The sequence below is a fragment of the Natrix helvetica genome (genome assembly GCF_964273705.1).
Source record: "Natrix helvetica genome assembly, chromosome: 1".
NCBI lineage: Eukaryota > Metazoa > Chordata > Lepidosauria > Squamata > Natricidae > Natrix > Natrix helvetica.
In genome coordinates, this window is record NC_138548.1 from 104,104,275 (window position 1) to 104,123,335 (window position 19,061).

Sequence of the window (19,061 nt, forward strand, 5' to 3'; positions counted from 1 at the left end):
TAAAATATTCAACCCCCACCCCCACCCCGATCTTTAGCTGAAGAATACCAAGAATGGAAGAGAAAAAGGCTGTGAGGAACAGATTAGGAAACCAATTTTTAGGTATATACAAGCATGGTAAAAGTTATTCAGATAATGCAGCTTCTTCTATTTTAATAATAAAGAAAACTACTTTTCCTAACATAGTAATTTAGCCCGTAAAAACAAATATATTACAGTTGGCCAGGGAAACAGATAATTTTGAATGTAATCCACCATTCACTGGGGTTGCAGGGAGGTGATTCTGATGGTTCATTCCTATTAGATTAGAGCCCCGCTCTGAGGCAGATGGGTGGTTCAAAAATATGAAAAATAAATAAATTCAGGCAGGCTGCTTCTGCTTTGGAACACCCTTCCCCTTAGCTACCTGCAAGTTGGTCTTTTGACTGAATTTGGGGGCAAAAACGGCTGTGGCTGAGTGTTTGAATTAATTGTGTTGCTACAATACAACTTTGTTTTGTATACATTGCTCTTTGTGTACAAATAGTGCAAATAAATATTTTCCCGCTTTTTCTTGAAGAATGCAACACCTTGAATGGATTAGTATCAGAGGTTTTCATCCGTTTCTTTGTGGAGACCATTGGACACTATTCCCTTTTCCTCACACAAAACGATAAGGCTGAGCGAGTGTTCCAGAGGGAAGCCTTTCGCAAATCAGTTGCTTCAAAAAGCATCCGTCGGTTTTTAGAAGTTTTTATGGAATCTCAGATGTTTGCTGGCTTTATTCAAGACAGAGAACTGAGAAAATGTAGGGCGAAAGGTAAGGCCTGTTTTATTAGCTGCAGACTAGCCTTTTTCCTCTCAGGCTGCTAGAGAGCCATGGAGCAAAACATTTGGCATGTATAACTACTTCAGCCATATGCATACCCCACACGCATACTCCACCAGATGGCTATTTCTTAACAACATAGAGATATAATTTCTATCCTTCTTTTTAAGGGCTTTGTGTTCAGATAAATGCATTGTGTATGCATTTTAAGTATTTTTAGTACATTCATATATTCAACTAAACCATAATATTCTTTATTTTGGATTAGGTTCAAATTATAGCATACCAGCATTTACTAATAAACAATGTAAAGTAACTCCTAGCTTACTGTGATGGATGCATTTAGTTTTGTAGCCTTTATACGGATGCAACAAGGGGATTAATTCTTAGAAATGATACATTTTCCAAATTACTTAGAACTGTGTTCCAGTTGTATAAAAGTAGATTTAGAGTCAGGTGACAGGACTTCCCATTACTCTCCTTCACAATACATATTTAGGCAGTTTGTTTTTTTAACTGTCTGTTCATCTGCTTTCCTTCCTTCCATCCATCCATCCAATCTCTAGCCTGCCCAACTCCAAAAATCAACGCTGAGTGGCTTCGCAAAATTAAAAAGAGAGAAAAGCCCAACTCTGCATTTAAAAACTGTAATTGCCTCAAAGAGAACAATTGAATAAATAAAAAATTTGCATCACTGTATCAATTTGGCAGATTGTATGGGGTGGAGTTGAAGAAGAAACTTTTCTTAGGTTTCTGCAAACCTTTATTGCTCCAAGCAAGCTAATGGAACTAGTCACAGAATATAGTTGGCAGATAAGTTTGGGAATGAAATATCTTGTTAGATCAGGGGTTCCCAAACTCTTCAGTTCATGTACCCCTTCATGAAATTTCAAAGTATTCATTGACCACCAAATATTTATTAAATAATTTACTAAACACTATTTTAACTAATAGTACTACAAATAACAATAGTAACAATAATGACTTCTTAGATTGACCCTATAGGGTCAATATCAATCACTTTGAGGAATTGTGTATTAGATCCTTGTAAATTAAAAAGAAGCATAAAACAGGGCAGTTAAGATGTAGAGGATAATTTCCTTTGTCCTTTAAACAACTGCACTGTCTGTTTGCGCTTGGTATAGTTCTATAGTTTTGTGTACCCTGAACCAGCTTTAATACAGCTAACAAAGTGTCAGATTCTTTCTTATATAGCAATGCCATCTGTTGGGCTGTGCAGTTACGAATCAAGCTTTAGAAAGTTGAAGGTAGGCTTGTTGTTCCTTCTGGTTGGAAACAATCTGCTTCCTAGATGAGAGAAGGAAACAAATAGCAGGATTCCTGATGCCTTTTGGAAAGATCACAATTGATGCTCATTGTATAAGAAGGTTAAGCAATGTAGGCTTCAAATAGGCACACAATTTGTGCATCTCCCCGCCCCCCCAGGTATTGAGATATTGTAAACATTATAATCAGTGAAAAAGCATAATATAAGCCTTGTATGTCTATCAAGTATTCCTATAGTAATGTAGTTAGATTTCAGAGCCTCTATGGGGAAGGAACACGGAGAAAAGTACTCTGTGGATAGTGATTGTCTAACAAATAGGTATTATAAATCCCTTATTCCCTCTGATACTCTATTACAAAAGTCAGCTTGTAAGTATATTATAGCCGGCATTTCCCAGCCTGGTCACAATGTTTCAAGAGATGTTGGGGCATGTAATCGATAACATCTGGAAGGCACTAGATTGAGAAACACTGGACTACACTACTGTAAATCCCAGCAGTGAAATAATGAAATGAAGGCAAAGCCTTTAGATCTTTTGTGGTCTGTTAAAAGCTAATCACTCATAGCTTCTTCCAGTTATAAGAATCATCCACAAAAGAGAGTTTTCACATGTTTAATTAATTTTAGTGGGGCTCTGTGCAGAAGAAATTGCATTGCCTTCAGACTTCATATTAACTGTACATACTCTGCAATAGGCAAGCCTTGTAAGGTGGCCAATTGTATTACAGATATTATGTTGAATTCAGCAAAAAAAAAAAAAACTTTTCCCTTGGAAGTTTATGGGATGTGCATGATTGTATTAAGAAAATAAAAATATATCCTGAAAGCAGAAAATGTTTGTAACATGGATGAAAGAAAAAAATGCAACTCTATACATAGCAGAATGAAATAAAAGCCTTTGAAAACAATGTGGAACAACATAAAAGCTGGGTGAAAGTTGGCTGTGGGGCTACATCAGAAATAAAAACTCTTAAGAGTTGATCCTCCTTTTTCTTGGACAAAACCCAGCGCTTTCTCTTTGATCCTCTTTCTGCAGGTCTTTTTGAACAGAGGGTTGAACAGTATTTGGAAGAACTTCCAGACACTGAACAAAGTGGAGTAAATAAATTTCTACGAGGCCTTGGTAAGGAATTTGGCTTTGAAATATTTGTATTTGGGAGACTGGGTTTGTAATGCATATGACACAAGGAGGCAAAAGTCCTTATATGAAGTATATTCTGCTTTAGAGGCTTCCTCAGTATACCCACATTGGTGGGTTTAAAAGAAAAGCTCTTTATTAAGAATGAATTATATAGTCTAAATAATGCAGGCAAGAATTCTTAGACTGGAGTATCTATTTTTTACTAACCAGCTAGAACCTGATTGCCAATTGGGAACTGTAACATTTTTTAAAAATATGTTTGATTTTTGATGCATATAATAATGGGAGGCTTTTCCATTTTGCCATTTTAGGAAATAAAATGAAGTTTCTTCATAAGAAGAATTAATCCCTTTCCTGTGAGATGTGGATTGAAAGACTATTTATGACACTGGGCACAGAACATCACTTGCAGCTCTTCCGATGCTAGTGCTGGAGGGCACAAAATGAGCTGCTCACATGTTTAAGTGACTGCAAATTGAATTTTAACAGTGTGCCAGCAAAAATAATGTACTTGGTAGAGATTTGTAAATAATATGCTGCGCTGTAAGCTTTAACAATGTTTTTTTGTAATGAGCACAGACAACTGTGGTAATGTTTGTATATTCCTGAAAAACAACAGGTGCTTTTTTTCTTAATTAGGGACAGAGTAATGCTTAATGCAAATTGAATGGTGAATTATGTGCAGCTGACTGTCTCAGCAGAACCACTGACTCTGAAAGGTGTTTGGTAGGGCTGTGCTGTGGAAGTAAATGAACACCAGTGGGTGAATTCAGGGGTGGGAGAATTGGAAAGAGGACTGATTTTTTATGACAGAGTTTATATTTTTCTTTAGCTTTTCTTCTAATTCATTTTTTCAAAGAAAATATCCTTTTGTTCTGCAGTAAGGTACTTGATTCACAATCCCAAACTATCTGTTATTTTGAATGATGGTCAGTAAATTGCAATGCACTCTGCACTATAATTGCTAAACATGAAGAAATCTGTTTTTTCCACACCTTGGCAGCAAATGACTAGATACAATGCATCCTTTTCTAGTGTATGTTTTATTTCTAATAAATTGTGTAAATACTTGTGTCAGATTTTCATAATCAAAAAACTTCTCAAATTCTGGCTATTTAAATAATGTGCTTCTAAAATGTTTTTACTATCAGTAAATCAATTTAATTAAGGTAAAACTGTAGGTTACTAAAAAAATATTCTAACTTCAGGGACTTTTTATTTTTTAGGTATATGCAGATTTGCACTGTAAATCAGGTTTGGATTATAAAGCCACACAGAGTTGCTTTACAATAAAATCAGCAGCATATAGATGTAATAAATAAATCCCTAACAACCTATATCCGTCCTATACCTCAAGCAAATCCTACTGAACTCAAAGAGCCTTTGGTTTGAATAATCCATAATCTGGAAAGGTGTCTTCTATGTCATGACAAAATAACATATACAATAGATTATGTAAGTTGTTCTTATGAATCACAAGCACATATTTTACAATTTCATTACTGCTGCTCCTGTCACAAGCCATCCTCAGGAGCTGGAGAGTACAATGCAAAGATGGATCCTATCACAGAATGGTAACATTCTGGATCACACCATGGACCTATTTGGCAGAGGATCCCAGCCAGATAAATTGCATAATATATGGATGAATATGTAGTAAAATCATAATATATAAAACTATTAGGGGAGCCAGAAGGCCTGCAACACCCAAATGTCTGTTAAATCTAAATTTATGTCACTAGTACCTTTATTCACAATATTTGTAAATTGCCCCATCACATAAATTATGTCTTAGAGTACTACAAGCAGATAAGAATGTAACAATCTCAACAATAAATATCAAGACTAAATCAGATTGCTGTCCACACTCACCCTAAAATTCAGAGTGAGTCAGGGTCAAACACATCTCAAGAAGCAGCAATTTCTACAATGCAGGGCTCTCTATAAAGAAAGTGGAGTCTAACCACTTTTCATGCAATGTTTTGTTAGAAGAAATGCCCTTCTGGGTTCAGTTCAAAGTGGGGGAAAAGACACTGGAAACATGGAGGCTGCTTGGAAAGATGGTTTAATGGTGGACAGGATCACATGGCTTGAGCTCCTGAACAGGAAAGTGGAATCACATGCTTCAAGATATTGGGTGAAGAAGAAAGAGACTGAGATGCTGAAAGTCCCTGGTTTTATGCCTTCTCTGGCTTTTGATCTTGTATTCTGATTGGTTGTCAGACTCCCATGGGGCCATGCAGGGGCAACTCTGTAGGCTGAGATTTGAGTCCAGGTTTGGTTGCCTTGCTGGCTGATATAATTTTCCCAGGTGCCTTGGGAGTTTCTGTAAAAGGCTAATCATACCTTTGTTATGTAGAGTAGACTAGCTCAGGCTTTAATGACTCATTTGCAAAGACTGGGCGGGGCAGGAAGCTGCAGGAACCTACTTTGTCTTTAAAACATGTTTCTCTCTTTTCACACCCAGGGAAATATAATATTCTGCCTTTTTAATATTTCCCAGGATATTTCATTTTTCTAGGAGAGCGGTGGGTTTTAACTTCCTACAGTTTAAACTGGGGAATCAGCAGAATCCCACTTGATAAAGTAGTTCCTGATATCCCAGTGGCATGCCATTTATAAGCTTTATAAGTAATGACCAGCACTAGAAGCCAGCCAGTAGTCCTCCACTGCTGTATGACTACTACGTTTGCACAGTTGTAGCTTCTGAGTAGTTTTATATCATTAAAATGTTAAAGCCAACTGTGTCGATATCACTAACACGTTTAAAACCAACTGTCAATTTATCTCATTTGACTAATTTGTATGATCTGCTTGATCATACAAATAATATAAATATTTGAGAAATACATGGTTAGTGTAGATCAGGATTCAGCATTAACGGTGAACTTAGATGACTTTAGGAAACCAATTGTGCAATCCTAAGTGCTGCTCTAGTTAAAATGCATTCTATTTTCAAGGAGGTATAGCATGCCTTTTAAAGCAATAGAAGGCCCTAAAAAGGGCACTATTCCCACCAGTCCTTGTTTATTTATTTATTTATTTATTACTTGAACTTATTAGTCGCCCCCTCTCCCCACAGGGACTCGGGGCGACGTACAAAAGTATTATATAGCGTACAGAGGAGGTAAGAATAAATAAATAAGTTACAATACCTAAAAAAGTTAAAACCCCAGTGAAATTAACCCTTAAAAACTAAAATTACCAATTAAAAATGCCCTGGGCTGGAGAGGTTGTAGAATTATGCCAGGTCAGCTAGTCGAAACAGGTAGGTTTTCAGCTTCATACGGAAGGAGCGAAGGTCGGTTGTAGTCCTGATGTCTGGGGGGAGGTCATTCCAAAGGGTGGGGCCCACTACAGAGAAGGCCCTACTTCTGGGCGCTGCCCTCTGGCACTCTCTGGAGGACGGCACCCGGAGTAGTCCCTCTCTGTGTGAGTGGACGGGTCGCAGGGATGTATGGGGCAGGACTGGTTATACATACATTATTATATTTTCTTTTTAAACGCACACCTCTAAAATCTAGCAAAGAGAGTTACACTTTGTTAAATCAATGGCTGAAGTTCTATAGTTCTGAAAACTAAAAATGTGAGAGAGGGATGAGAGAAGGCTATCTGAACGAAACATGAATGCAGCATGGATCTTCTGGATCCCAGCAAGTTTGATAATTCTGTCTACTTACAAGAGTTAACACACATATTTGCCTCAGTGATGCTTGAACATCAACTTTCTGATAGTGTGCATATTTAAATCAGAAGAATCTTTTAGTCAATTTTTAAAGATTTATTTTGTTATGTGATGCATTAACTCTCCCTTTTTAGAATAGGTAAGATTGAATTTGAAGATTGAATTTGCTAGACTTGCACAAGAGCAACAGCCAAGGCCAGATATCCATTTACATACCCATTTCATCAGAAGCAAGTTTTACTGAGTTTTAGGGGAGTTGTAACCTCAACAATGTTTGATCTAAAGCTTGGCAGAAACCTGGCAACTTAAAACTGTTGCTTGTTTTCTCAGTAATGCTGCTTTAATACTGTCTCTTTAATGATAAGAACTATGCAAGAATAACAAATCTACACCCTGGCAGGGAATGGATCAAATAGTTCACACTGTTGCTGGCCAACTGGTGAATTCTGGGAGTTAAAAATTAAATATCTTAAAGCTGTCAACATTCAGAAAGGCTAGTTCTGTAGAGGTGAGAATCGTTTTAAAACGTTGTACAGGAGGCTGTATGAGAGAAGCACAGAGGAGAGAGATGTATATATGTATCTATTAATTAATTTCAGATATGGGCAGTCTCTATTCGTTTATGGGAGTCTCTAACACAAGAACTATATCCCTGAACTGCAAGAAGAGCATTGATCTCACACACATGGACAGAAGGGGAAACGGCATGATTTAAATTCCTGTAGTCGGATTTTTGCTGTTTTTCACTCAGGTGAGGGCAACGATTTAACATATATAAAAACAATCAAACAGCGGGCAGGATTCAAAGATTTATTTAATGCAGAATTACAATCCCTTAAAAGAAATCAGACTATTGACTTTTCGAGGAGCCCACATTCCTGTCCTTTTAAAGGCTGCGTAAGGGCCAGAAATTCAAGACATAGAACACTCGTCGTGGAAGAGTAATAAAGGTTACCATTAGGGGCAGGTCTCTCCAAATTTATTAACTTTTAAAACTTGTGGACTTCAACTCTCAGACTTCCTCAGGGAGCCATGCTGGTTGGGGAATTCTGGGAGTTGAAGTCCAAAAGTCGCCACGTTTGGAGCCCCCCTGCATTAAGGGGCTACAGTATACCCATGAAATGTCCGCCTGCCGTGGAGGATTACTTTAGGGAGGCAGCCTTTTGAGAAGCGGATCGCATTTGTTGGGTTGAAAGAAAAGCAGGACAGAGCTTTTACAGAGCGTCTTCTTTGAAGCGCTTATTTATAAATAAAAGCAAATTTAAATTATGCCCAATGCCAAACTTTTCGCCTCAATTTTATCCCCAAGAAATTTAACAGTAGTTTTCCTCCTTCCATCGTTAGGGTTTTATTTAGGCAGCTAACAACCGAACCCACCATAAAAAGTTATTTTAAAAAAAGCAGGAAGGAAAACAGGGTAGGACTACTCGAAAGCGAAAAACCGAAACGAAAAAAAAAACCGTCTCGCACAAGCCCGATTCTTTCAAAATTCCTAAATTGCTACTAAGTTTAAAGAAAGCCCCACTTCGGAGAAACCGGAAGCGGAAACTGTAGCACTTGAGAGAGAGAAAAGGTCGCGCTCTCTCTCTCTCTCATTCCCTCTCCCACCTCTCCTCACGAGATCGCGAGAAAAGAACTTTTCCGAGAAGGGGATGCGAAATCTCGCGAGACGTTGCTTCCAACTTCCTTCGTTCTTTTTGTCGCCGATCGAGCAAGATGGTAGGTTGCGAGCAACGTGGTTAGTCTCGGGCTCGGAGGTTTCTGGGCCCTTTTTTTTAGGGATAAGGAGACGCTGCGCGGGTTTCGCTTACTGCTTTTGCCGGGCTGCCTAGGCCTTTGGCTGTATGCCTTTCTATATTCTGAGGCGAGGTTGCCCTGAGGGCGGGAGACTTCCCCGGCGGAGGGCTGGGAGGTGGGGGGAGGCGACCGTCGTTAGATTTTCGTGGAAGGACGGGAGCCACAAGAAGACGTCCACCCGGCCCGGTTTTAATTTTGTTGGGTTTGAGTTTAATTATTTGTTGGGGTTGGATCGAAGCCCACCATAACCTGAAGGAAAGTGATCGGAGAGTCATCTCTGCCACCAATAAAACAAGTTTCCCCTGGTTTTTCCTCTGTACATTTAGACAAACAAACCCAAATAATCAGTGAAGCAGACCCAATGCAAACATCTTGTTTCTTTGTATAAAGTAGAGATTGTAGAAAACCTTCTGCAGAGATGGGCGAAGTAAAGGGGAAAGAATTTCAAAAAATAGGGTGCATTTATTATAACCAAATTTGTTTTTTATATTTTTAAGCCTTCCAGACTGAGGAAGACAAGGAAACTAAGGGGGCACGTCAGTCACGGCCATGGACGTATTGGTAAGCACTAGTGATATAAAAGTTTTGGAAATTTTGAAAATACAGATTTTTTCCCCTTATGCTATGAAATTGGAAATCCTGCAGAAAATTTGTGAAAAATATGGAAGGCCCCATTAGGTATACCTATCATCTGTTAGGCTGGAGAGCATTCAAAATATAGATCATGGTAGATCCTTGATTTCTTCCTTTGAAAAAAACAGATTTGCACCTTGTTTTGCTTCTGTTGAGGTAGAATATTTTGTTTGTGTTCAGAATGTATTGTCATGAGAGTTGTGTTTTAAAATTATTAAGATGAATGTTCTGGCTTCTATCTTACAATACTTTTATTGCAGTAGTAGCATTGTCTGATTTTGTCCGTAATACCCTATTTTGTGGAGAGACATTTTTAATCATGAAGGTATTTACTCAAAAGTCAAGTAATAAGTCTTCCTAGATAACATCAGAAGATTGTTTTGGGCTGCAGCCCTGAAAATGCTGTGCAAATTAGTGCAATTGATGCAGCATAATTAGGTAAATAAATTTGCTGCTGCAGTTTTGTATACACATCAAGAACAGCAGATATATGATACTTGCTTTTAGCATATGAAAATTAGCAGAGGTTACCAAAAAGCAAGGAATAATTCACAAGCTTCTCTTAGTGAAATGGCAACATCATCTAGATCAGAATTGGGAAATTTCATTTTCTAGATGCTGTTGAATCGGTAGAATTAAGCATCTATATTCTATACTGACAACACTATAACTTCCAAAGGGCCACAAGCTTTCATCTTTGGCTGCCAAGATTCATGTTGGATTTGACTATTGGTGTACATTGGCTTGCATAACATCTGCATGTGTCATATCTTGTGTTTGTACTATCTTCTCTGAAGAAGGATTAATAATCAGTCTCAAAGGCAAGACACAAAAACAGTTCTGTCTAGATATTCCAAATCTTCACGTCTGTGACAATGATTGCTTTGTTATCTTTGCAGATTCAAAATATCCATATGATTTATTACAATGAAACTTAAATGGTAATTATTACATTAAAACAAATGTGTGTCCAATCTTGGCAACTTTTAAGACTTGAAAATTGCCAAGGTTGGACATTCCTGCATTAAAAGACCGCTAAAATTAACCGATTAAGGTAGTATTCTAGACTGAATAGCTTTTTAAGACTAAATTCCAATTAATAATGTTTGTTGTTTGTCATAGGCAAGCACAGGAAACATCCAGGAGGCCGTGGAAATGCTGGCGGTATGCACCACCATAGAATTAACTTTGACAAATAGTAAGCTACTTTTCCTTTATCTCACAACTGCCTTCTGTATTTTAGTTTTGTGTAATACAAAGAGCAGATCTATGTTATGAACCAAGGTCAGTTTTCATATCCTGGATACATTTTGTTACCTATTTACTGAAATAAAGCTGTACACAGTGCTATGATATTTACCCACTATTTGAGTTTTCTGGCCAAGTGATGGAAATTACCCAGTTCAACACATCTAAAACTCGTGGAAAACTGTTTTAATAAAATGTTTAGAATTGCAATTGTCATTTATAATCATTTTCAGAAGTAACTTACAAATACCTGAGACTAGAGTCACATCTTGGTACTGCCAGTGATCAGGGTGTGCTATTGTACTCAGAGAGTAACAACTGACCTTTATTCACTGACTGTCTCTTTCCCAACACAGTCAGCCACCAGGTTAGTAACAGAAGGCTCTGAATGGTTAAGAAATTGCATGTTTTCTAAAACAAAATGATGTAACTAGTCATTGTTCTTCCCTGTTACAAAAACATTTTTATACCTTGCCCTTGATAAATCCTGGTATTTCTGCTTGGAAGTAGAAATGGCATCTAAGCATAGTAGATGGAGGGAAATAGCATTGAGTACAGGAAATACGTTTGTTAAAACCATATTAATATAATTAATTAGATCTTATGTATTGAAGATCTTAGAAGCTTTATTATGACGTTAAGTCATGAACTGAAGACAAAAGGCATTTCTTCTATAAAGTATATTATAGAATACTCTCTGGTAAGATGGGTGGCCAATAAATTTGATCATGGTTGTCAAACTCGCAGCTTGCAGGCCAGATGTGCCACATGCTGGCCGTGCCCACACCCAGTTTAGTGAAGGAAAAAGGATACATCATGTGACGCTGCCACGATGATGCAAGTTTGACACCACTGAATTGGATGGATGTCTTTTGTATTTTCTAGTTAAGGTTACCAGTCAGTACCATAATGCATTGGCCAGTAAATTTACTTTCATGTAATTTTTTTCCCTAGCCACCCTGGTTATTTTGGAAAGGTTGGTATGAGACATTACCACTTGAAAAAGAACCAGCACTTCTGCCCGACAGTGAATCTGGATAAGCTGTGGACGCTTGTTAGTGAGCAGACAAGGCTGAATTATGCTAAAAATCCAGCAGGACTCGCTCCAGTTATTGATGTTGTACGCTCTGTAAGTGGTGTTATAACATTTTTTGAAAATTCTTATTTATTATGTTTGCCCATTCCAGTAAATGAGTAACTTACAACATTAAAATATACAATTCAAAATAAAATGTAATAGCCTGAACTAAAAACAAAGCAATATGATATTCCCCCTACCATACAGACACATCCCAGGCCTTGGAACAGAACCAGATCTTAAAGGTCTTCCATAGCCAGGAGAGTGAGCACTGGGTGTATCTTTTGGGGGATATTCTGGAGGGCGAAGCAGCAACAGAGAAAACATACTTGTCCCACAAGAGATGACAATATTTAATAGAGGAGTTCTTGAATGCACTAGCTCTACCCAAATGTACTGAGTGGGCAGAAACAATTAGGGGTAAGCAGTCCCTCAGATAACAGGCCCTGTGTTATGAATGGATTTATAGGTAACAACCATAAATTGCACCCAGATCCATGTAGGAGCCAATTAAGCTCACATAGCAATGATGACATTACTGCTCATGCAACTGCATTTTGAACCAGCCTTAGGTCTTTGAGGGCAGCCCCACATAGAACACATTGTAATACTACTCTTGTGAACTGACAAAGTCATATGTGACTGACTGAAGGGCCTGCTGGTTGAGGGAAGTGTACATCCAGGGCACAAGATAGTCTAATGTGAAGGATCTTCTGTCCATAGCTGCCATGAAGCAATAGCTGTGAATCCAAGAAGACCACCCAAGTTATGTATCAGTCTTAAATGGAGAAGAGTAACCTTATCAAATACCAGTGATAAAAACATCACCAAGCCGTTTTTTTTGGGGGGGGGAGGGGCAAACAGTCATAGCCACTCAGTCTTGATTAAGGTGAAGTCCACCCAGATCCAAACATCTCAGTTTTATTTTAGACGTTACATGATTTTACAAATTAAAATGTAATCGTTCAAGATTTTGATGAAGAGACTTCAAACTTGGGGCTATAATAGTCATTTTCAGCTAAAATGAAACTGGGTAAAATGAGATACAGCACACTCTTATTCAATTAGAATTATTCTATGAAAGATAAAGGTGTCCCTTGTCAAGTTGTCTCCAAATCTAGGGGGCAGTGGTGTTTCTTAGCTGAGGGAAGCAGCATTGTCAAAGACTATTCCAGGGATGGAGAACCTTTTTTGGCTCACGTGCCATAAGGGGGGGGGGAGCGCAGGGGGGTTGTGTGCGGACGTGCTGCACCCATAATGCAATGCGCAACCCCCACAGTGCGCATGCATGTACTAGAGGCGCTCCCCCTCCATTTTTACATGCTTTTTTCGCCCTCCCCAGACTCCAGAGGCTTTATAGGAGTCTGGGGAGGGCGAAAACAGCCTCCCCCGCCCACCCAGACGCCCTCCGGAGGCTTCACGGACCTTCAGAAGGCTTCCCTGAAGCCTTGGGAGCGCTCAAAACGACCCTCCAAGCAAACCATGACTTCCAAGGTCAGTTTTCATATCCTGGATACATTTTGTTACCTATTTACTGAAATAAAGCTGTACACAGTGCTATGATATTTACCCACTATTTGAGTTTTCTGGCCAAGTGATGGAAATTACCCAGTTCAACACATCTAAAACTCGTGGAAAACTGTTTTAATAAAATGTTTAGAATTGCAATTGTCATTTATAATCATTTTCAGAAGTAACTTACAAATACCTGAGACTAGAGTCACATCTTGGTACTGCCAGTGATCAGGGTGTGCTATTGTACTCAGAGAGTAACAACTGACCTTTATTCACTGACTGTCTCTTTCCCAACACAGTCAGCCACCAGGTTAGTAACAGAAGGCTCTGAATGGTTAAGAAATTGCATGTTTTCTAAAACAAAATGATGTAACTAGTCATTGTTCTTCCCTGTTACAAAAACATTTTTATACCTTGCCCTTGATAAATCCTGGTATTTCTGCTTGGAAGTAGAAATGGCATCTAAGCATAGTAGATGGAGGGAAATAGCATTGAGTACAGGAAATACGTTTGTTAAAACCATATTACTATAATTAATTAGATCTTATGTATTGAAGATCTTAGAAGCTGTATTATGACGTTAAGTCATGAACTGAAGACAAAAGGCATTTCTTCTATAAAGTATAGAATACTCTCTAGTAAGATGGGTGGCCAATAAATTTGATCATGGTTGTCAAACTCGCAGCTTGCAGGCCAGATGTGCCACATGCTGGCCGTGCCCACACCCAGTTTAGTGAAGGAAAAAGGATACATCATGTGACGCTGCCGTGATGATGCACGTTTGACACCACTGAATTGGATGGATGTCTTTTGTATTTTCTAGTTAAGGTTACCAGTCAGTACTATAATGCATTGGCCAGTAAATTTACTTTCATGTAATTTTTTTCCCTAGCCACCCTGGTTATATTGGAAAGGTTGGTATGAGACATTACCACTTGAAAAAGAACCAGCACTTCTGCCCGACAGTGAATCTGGATAAGCTGTGGACGCTTGTTAGTGAGCAGACAAAGCTGAATTATGCTAAAAATCCAGCAGGACTTGCGTGCCCTGACAAATGGCTCCATGTGCCACCTGTGGCACGCGTGCCACAGGTTCGCCATCACTGGACTATTCCATGGGCCGTGACTATGTGCTGTGGTGCATAGAATGCTGCTATCCTCCCACCTAAGTAGCACCTATTTATCTACTTGCATTTGCTTGCTTTCAAATTGATAGGTGGACAGGAACTGGGGCAAGGTGGGAGCTTACCCTGTCATGTAGTGCTTTGGTCTTGGACTGCCAACCTTCCAGTAAATTGTATACACAAGCTACAGGGGATTGCTGATCAATACTTTCCCCCTCCAGTATATCCATAAAGGCTTCAATTATGAGAATTGATACACAATATTTTAAAAACACCCGTCCATTCATTTTATTGACACTATGAGTAATGTCTTCAAGAGACTACATGTTAACTGAAAGCTTGTGTTTTGATATTTTCCAGGGATATTACAAAGTCCTGGGCAAAGGAAAGCTACCCAAGCAGCCTGTCATTGTGAAAGCAAAATTCTTCAGCCGAAGAGCAGAAGAGAAAATCAAGAAAGTTGGAGGAGCCTGTGTTCTAGTGGCATAAAAGTTTATATATGTATGCAAACTCAAATCACAGGCATGAATAAACTATTTCAAATGTTAGAATGATTTTTCATCAGAATATTCTCACATTTATATTCAATACTAGAAAGTTGCTCTTGAGAGGAATTGTAGAGCTGGAAGATTACATTTAGGCCACCAATCCAATTTCCAGATTTGAGTTCTCATTGAGGAACTAGGAAACCACCTCCCTAGTTGATTCCTATATAATTAGGACATTTTTCCAGTCCTTAAAGTAGAATAGTCCATGTTAATTATCTTGCATTGTAGGATAATAGAAAATTGGCCAGTCATTTATATATTGTCCCTAGAACTTAAATGTTGTATTTGCATCACAACACTCTTCTGAATAGAATAAAATAATTACCAGTCCTTTAACATGGGATTCTCTTCCACCACCACCACCCTTTCAGGAACAGATTTATGGATTCTGCTTGAGTTACTGCACACTAGGCATGCAGGCTGATTTGAGACTCTTCCCACTCAGCTCTCTGCTAGTCTTGCAATTCTTTTACTGTAAATTTTTGCTGCTGAGATGTTGCCTTTGTGTTCTTTCCCACTTTTCTGTCATCTGTGCTTGACTCCTTTCTTGCTTTGTTCCATTTTATGAGAGGTCTCCAATTAAGGAAGATGATGTTATTTTAACTTTACTTCCAATGCTTTACCAAAATCCAATCCCAGGAGAGAAATGTCTGCTCACTCTAAATGGAGTGTTCATTCTTGCACACACTACTAGCTGCTTCTCCATTAACTAGACAGATACAAGGTGGACAGCTGGACTACTGTCAAGATATTTGATGCCTTGGCTGCAGTTTTGCATTCATAATATTTTTTCAGCTTCGTTTTCTCCAAGGGCTAGATTTCATCATACCCAACACTGTCAATGTAGGGTTTAATTTAAGTTGGGGTGTCCCCTACTGCCACAGAATAAAATAACAATGGATAATAGGAAGTGGAACAAAAAAAAACCTATTCACAAATCCAGAAGAGCAAAAAAGCTTTTTTCCCCACATTTTCAAATAGACAGATTGGCTATTGCAAGAACTGAAGACTTGGTGATGGGGAGAAAAGGAAAGACTGAAAAAGTTAAGATAGGATTACAAATAGGAATGTTGATGTAGAGCATAAATAGTTGTAAATTTATAGTAATAGGAAGATTGTAGATTAAGATCAAGACAGAAAAATAGAAACAAGCCTAGAATTACTAAGGAGGAATAGGAATTTATAACAAAAGTTTTGAGAAAATATAAACGCACACTGTCTGATCTGTACCAGATTAAGAAACATAAACAATGGCAAGGGACATTACCATTTTCTGCACAAAGGGGTTGCATATTATGCCCCAAAATAGTGATTTTGGAGGAGGAGGAGCTTCCAACGATGGCGGTCGCCTCCTGAGCTCCCGAGTGAACGATGGAGCGCCCGACCGGGTAAAGGACTGCAACCGGCCCTATGACTTTAGAGGGGGCTAAGAGTTGATACCCCGACCACCCTGGCTTGTTTTGGGCCAGTTTTGGCCTTCCAGGGTGGTCGGTGAAGATCGGAGGGCAGGAAGGAGTGGAAGATCGTATGCGGCAATCGGCTGGGAAGAAGCCTGTGAATATGGCGACGGCGCAGTGCGGCTGCGCGGGCGGCGCTGACGCCGGCAAATTCAAAAAAGCCGAAAAGCCGGAAAACAAAAAGGGAAGGAGCAAGCACCACCGGAGAGCCCCCCGGAGAGGCACCGGAGGCACCGGAGGGTCACTACCAGCATCAGAGGCATGGAGGCACAAGGAAGGAACAACGGAGCGCCGGAGAGCGCCGGAGAGGCACCAAAGACCGGTGAGGCACTGGAAATAATGGCTGGGGATGTCTTGGAGCCCTGAGGCCACTTGAGATCTGGACTTGGGGGCTGTGGACAGGCTTGAGCAGTCTGAGCAGGCACTTGGGGCTATGGACAGGCCTGAGCAGCTGCCCAGCCTAAAACAATCAGGACAAGAAGCCCCCACCCCACCCATTAAGGAATTTATACTCACCTGGGACCATTTGAACCATCTTTCTCCCATTTACCATCTTCGCCTCTCTCCACTATTTGCGACACTTGAATGCCTCCCATTCCCCCCCCCTTCCTCTGAAGTTACCATCTAGACATTATTTACCATCAATTTACCATCTATTACTTACCATCTTCCTCTGAAGTTACCATCTAGACCATTATTTACCATCTAGACTTTAAGACTCTGGTCCTTCATGGAGACCCTAGCCCTGCCGGCTATTACCTATTAACTTTGTTTTATCAGCACCTTACCCTACTGGGACTTTTATTATTCAATCAATTTACTCGAGGTTAGACCTGCTCCACCTGCGAGAAGCCCCTCTCTCGCAGGTATGGCCCCTGGCCTTGTCAAGGGCCAGCCTTGATGACGGGTTTGTGAACCCCGAGAGGTGGAAGAAAAGGAAGCTGAGGGGCTTTTTATCAAAATGTTTATTGTGTTTTTAGGGGGTTCTAGGATAGTGTTTTAAATTTAATCTGATATTTTAAACTTTTGTATTGATTTATTTATTAGCAGTACAGTTTGGCATATTTTATCCTCCTCTTATACATGTATTTCTGTAGTTATTTCTATGTTTTAATCTGTTGTATTTTAATACGGACTGTACACCGCCCCGAGTCCCTTTCGGGAGAGGGGGCGGTATATAAACGCTAATAATAATAATAATAATAATAATAATAATAATAATAATAATAATAATAATAATAATAAATTTGACCTAATTGCTAATTGTTGACAGACCATTAGGAAAATGCAACCAGGCTACTAGTGATATGGACCCAGTGTGATGTGCCCAAAATGTAAGAATACTACAGCCGATGAGCTGACCAATGCAGAATATAAAAGGCAATTAATTTTCTATAATTTAAAATTATAATTCTACTGATGGAAGAAAAAGCTTGCCTTTCTGCAGTTGCACTATAACATTACTGACTTCCAATTAGCTAGGACTTTAGGATTGTTCTACAGATAGTATTGCCAAGCCAAGTAACCCCATATTAAGATGGTAGAACATCAGGCTCAAAATTGACTCGCCTTCTATCCTTCCGAGGTTGGTAAAATGCAGACCCAGATTTTTGGGGTGCAATATGCTGACTAAACCGCTTAAGAGGGGGCTTTAAAGCACCGTGAAGGGGTGCAGATAACTAACAAATCTGAACAGGTCTCCACACATCATCCTTAGTGAAGCATGCAAACCAGTATCTGCATTTACTGCATCGGATGAGGAGATCACATCTTTCTCCTATCCTGGCCACTTTTTACAGAGGCACAATTGAGACCGTTTTAACAAACGGTATCACTGGTTTGGCGGCAGCAGTGTCTGATAGAAAGTCCATACAGATGGTAAGATCAGCTGAGATTATAGGAAGCTTGCTTCATGTCATTCAGGATACTGCTTATAAGCGCTATGTGCTTAGAGCTCATAGCATTGCCCTAATTTAGGAAATTCATTATAACAAAAGGTTGTAAGTCAGTGGAGTACATTCATGAAAAGCATGCACACCAAGGGCTATTAGTCTTGAAGACACACTCTAGACCCAGAATGGTGAACCTATGGCATGCGTGCCAGAGGTGGCACGCGGAGCCATTTGTCAGGGCACGCAAGGTGTTGCCCTGTCAGCTGGCCAGCGCGCCTTTTTTGAGGCCATTTTTCGCCCTCCCCAGGCTCCAGAGGCTTTATAGGGGCCTGGAGAGGGCGAAAACAGCCTTCCCCACCCCACAGGAAGCTTCAGGAGCTTCCCCGAAGCCTTCAGAGCGCAAAAAAAATGGCCCTATGGGCAAACCCGAAGTTTGGGAACGGACTTCCGGTGTGCTCGGAGGGCTGGTTTAAGCCCTCCGGAGCCTTCAGGGAAGCCTCCTGAAGGTCCCCGAAGGACTAAAAACGGCCCTAAGGACAAACCGGAAGTGACTTCCGGTTTGCTTGTAGGGTCATTTTTCATCCTCTGGAGCCTTCAGGGAAGCCTCCAGAAGGCCCCCGAGGCTTAAACCGGCTCTACAAGCAAACCAGAAGTTCATTCCCAAACTTCTGGTTTGCCTGTAGGGCTGTGTTTTTGTGCTCCCGAGGCTTCAGGGAAGCCCCTGGAGGGCCTCCGGGGGGGGCAGTTTTTCCCCTCCCCAAGCTCCTATAAAGCTCTGGAGCCTGGGGAGGGCAAAAAAAACATGCAAAAAATGGGGGTGGGGGGAGAAACCCGTCATGCACGCATGC

General features: G+C 39.9%; 2 protein-coding genes across 6 annotated transcripts in view; both read left to right on the plus strand.

Annotated features, from left to right (window-relative positions):
- Window positions 1-4,307, plus strand: part of DENND2B (DENN domain containing 2B) — a 159,021-nt gene extending 154,714 nt beyond the window's left edge. For all 5 annotated transcript variants that reach the window (XM_081949497.1, XM_081949495.1, XM_081949496.1 and 2 more), the window contains 3 exons: window positions 560-799; window positions 3,133-3,219; window positions 3,549-4,307. In XM_081949497.1, coding sequence (XP_081805623.1) covers window positions 560-799; window positions 3,133-3,219; window positions 3,549-3,583 — 362 coding nt within the window. In that variant the 3' untranslated portion in view covers window positions 3,584-4,307. The remainder of the gene's footprint in view (window positions 1-559; window positions 800-3,132; window positions 3,220-3,548) is intronic.
- Window positions 4,308-8,484: 4,177 nt separating this feature from the next.
- On the plus strand, window positions 8,485-14,867 carry RPL27A (ribosomal protein L27a). Its single transcript, XM_081935885.1, has 5 exons — window positions 8,485-8,641; window positions 9,217-9,280; window positions 10,475-10,550; window positions 11,555-11,729; window positions 14,677-14,867. Exons 1-5 carry the CDS (start codon window positions 8,639-8,641, stop codon window positions 14,803-14,805), a joined length of 447 nt encoding a protein of 148 aa, XP_081792011.1. The 5' UTR covers window positions 8,485-8,638; the 3' UTR covers window positions 14,806-14,867.
- The last annotated feature ends 4,194 nt before the right edge of the window (window positions 14,868-19,061 follow it).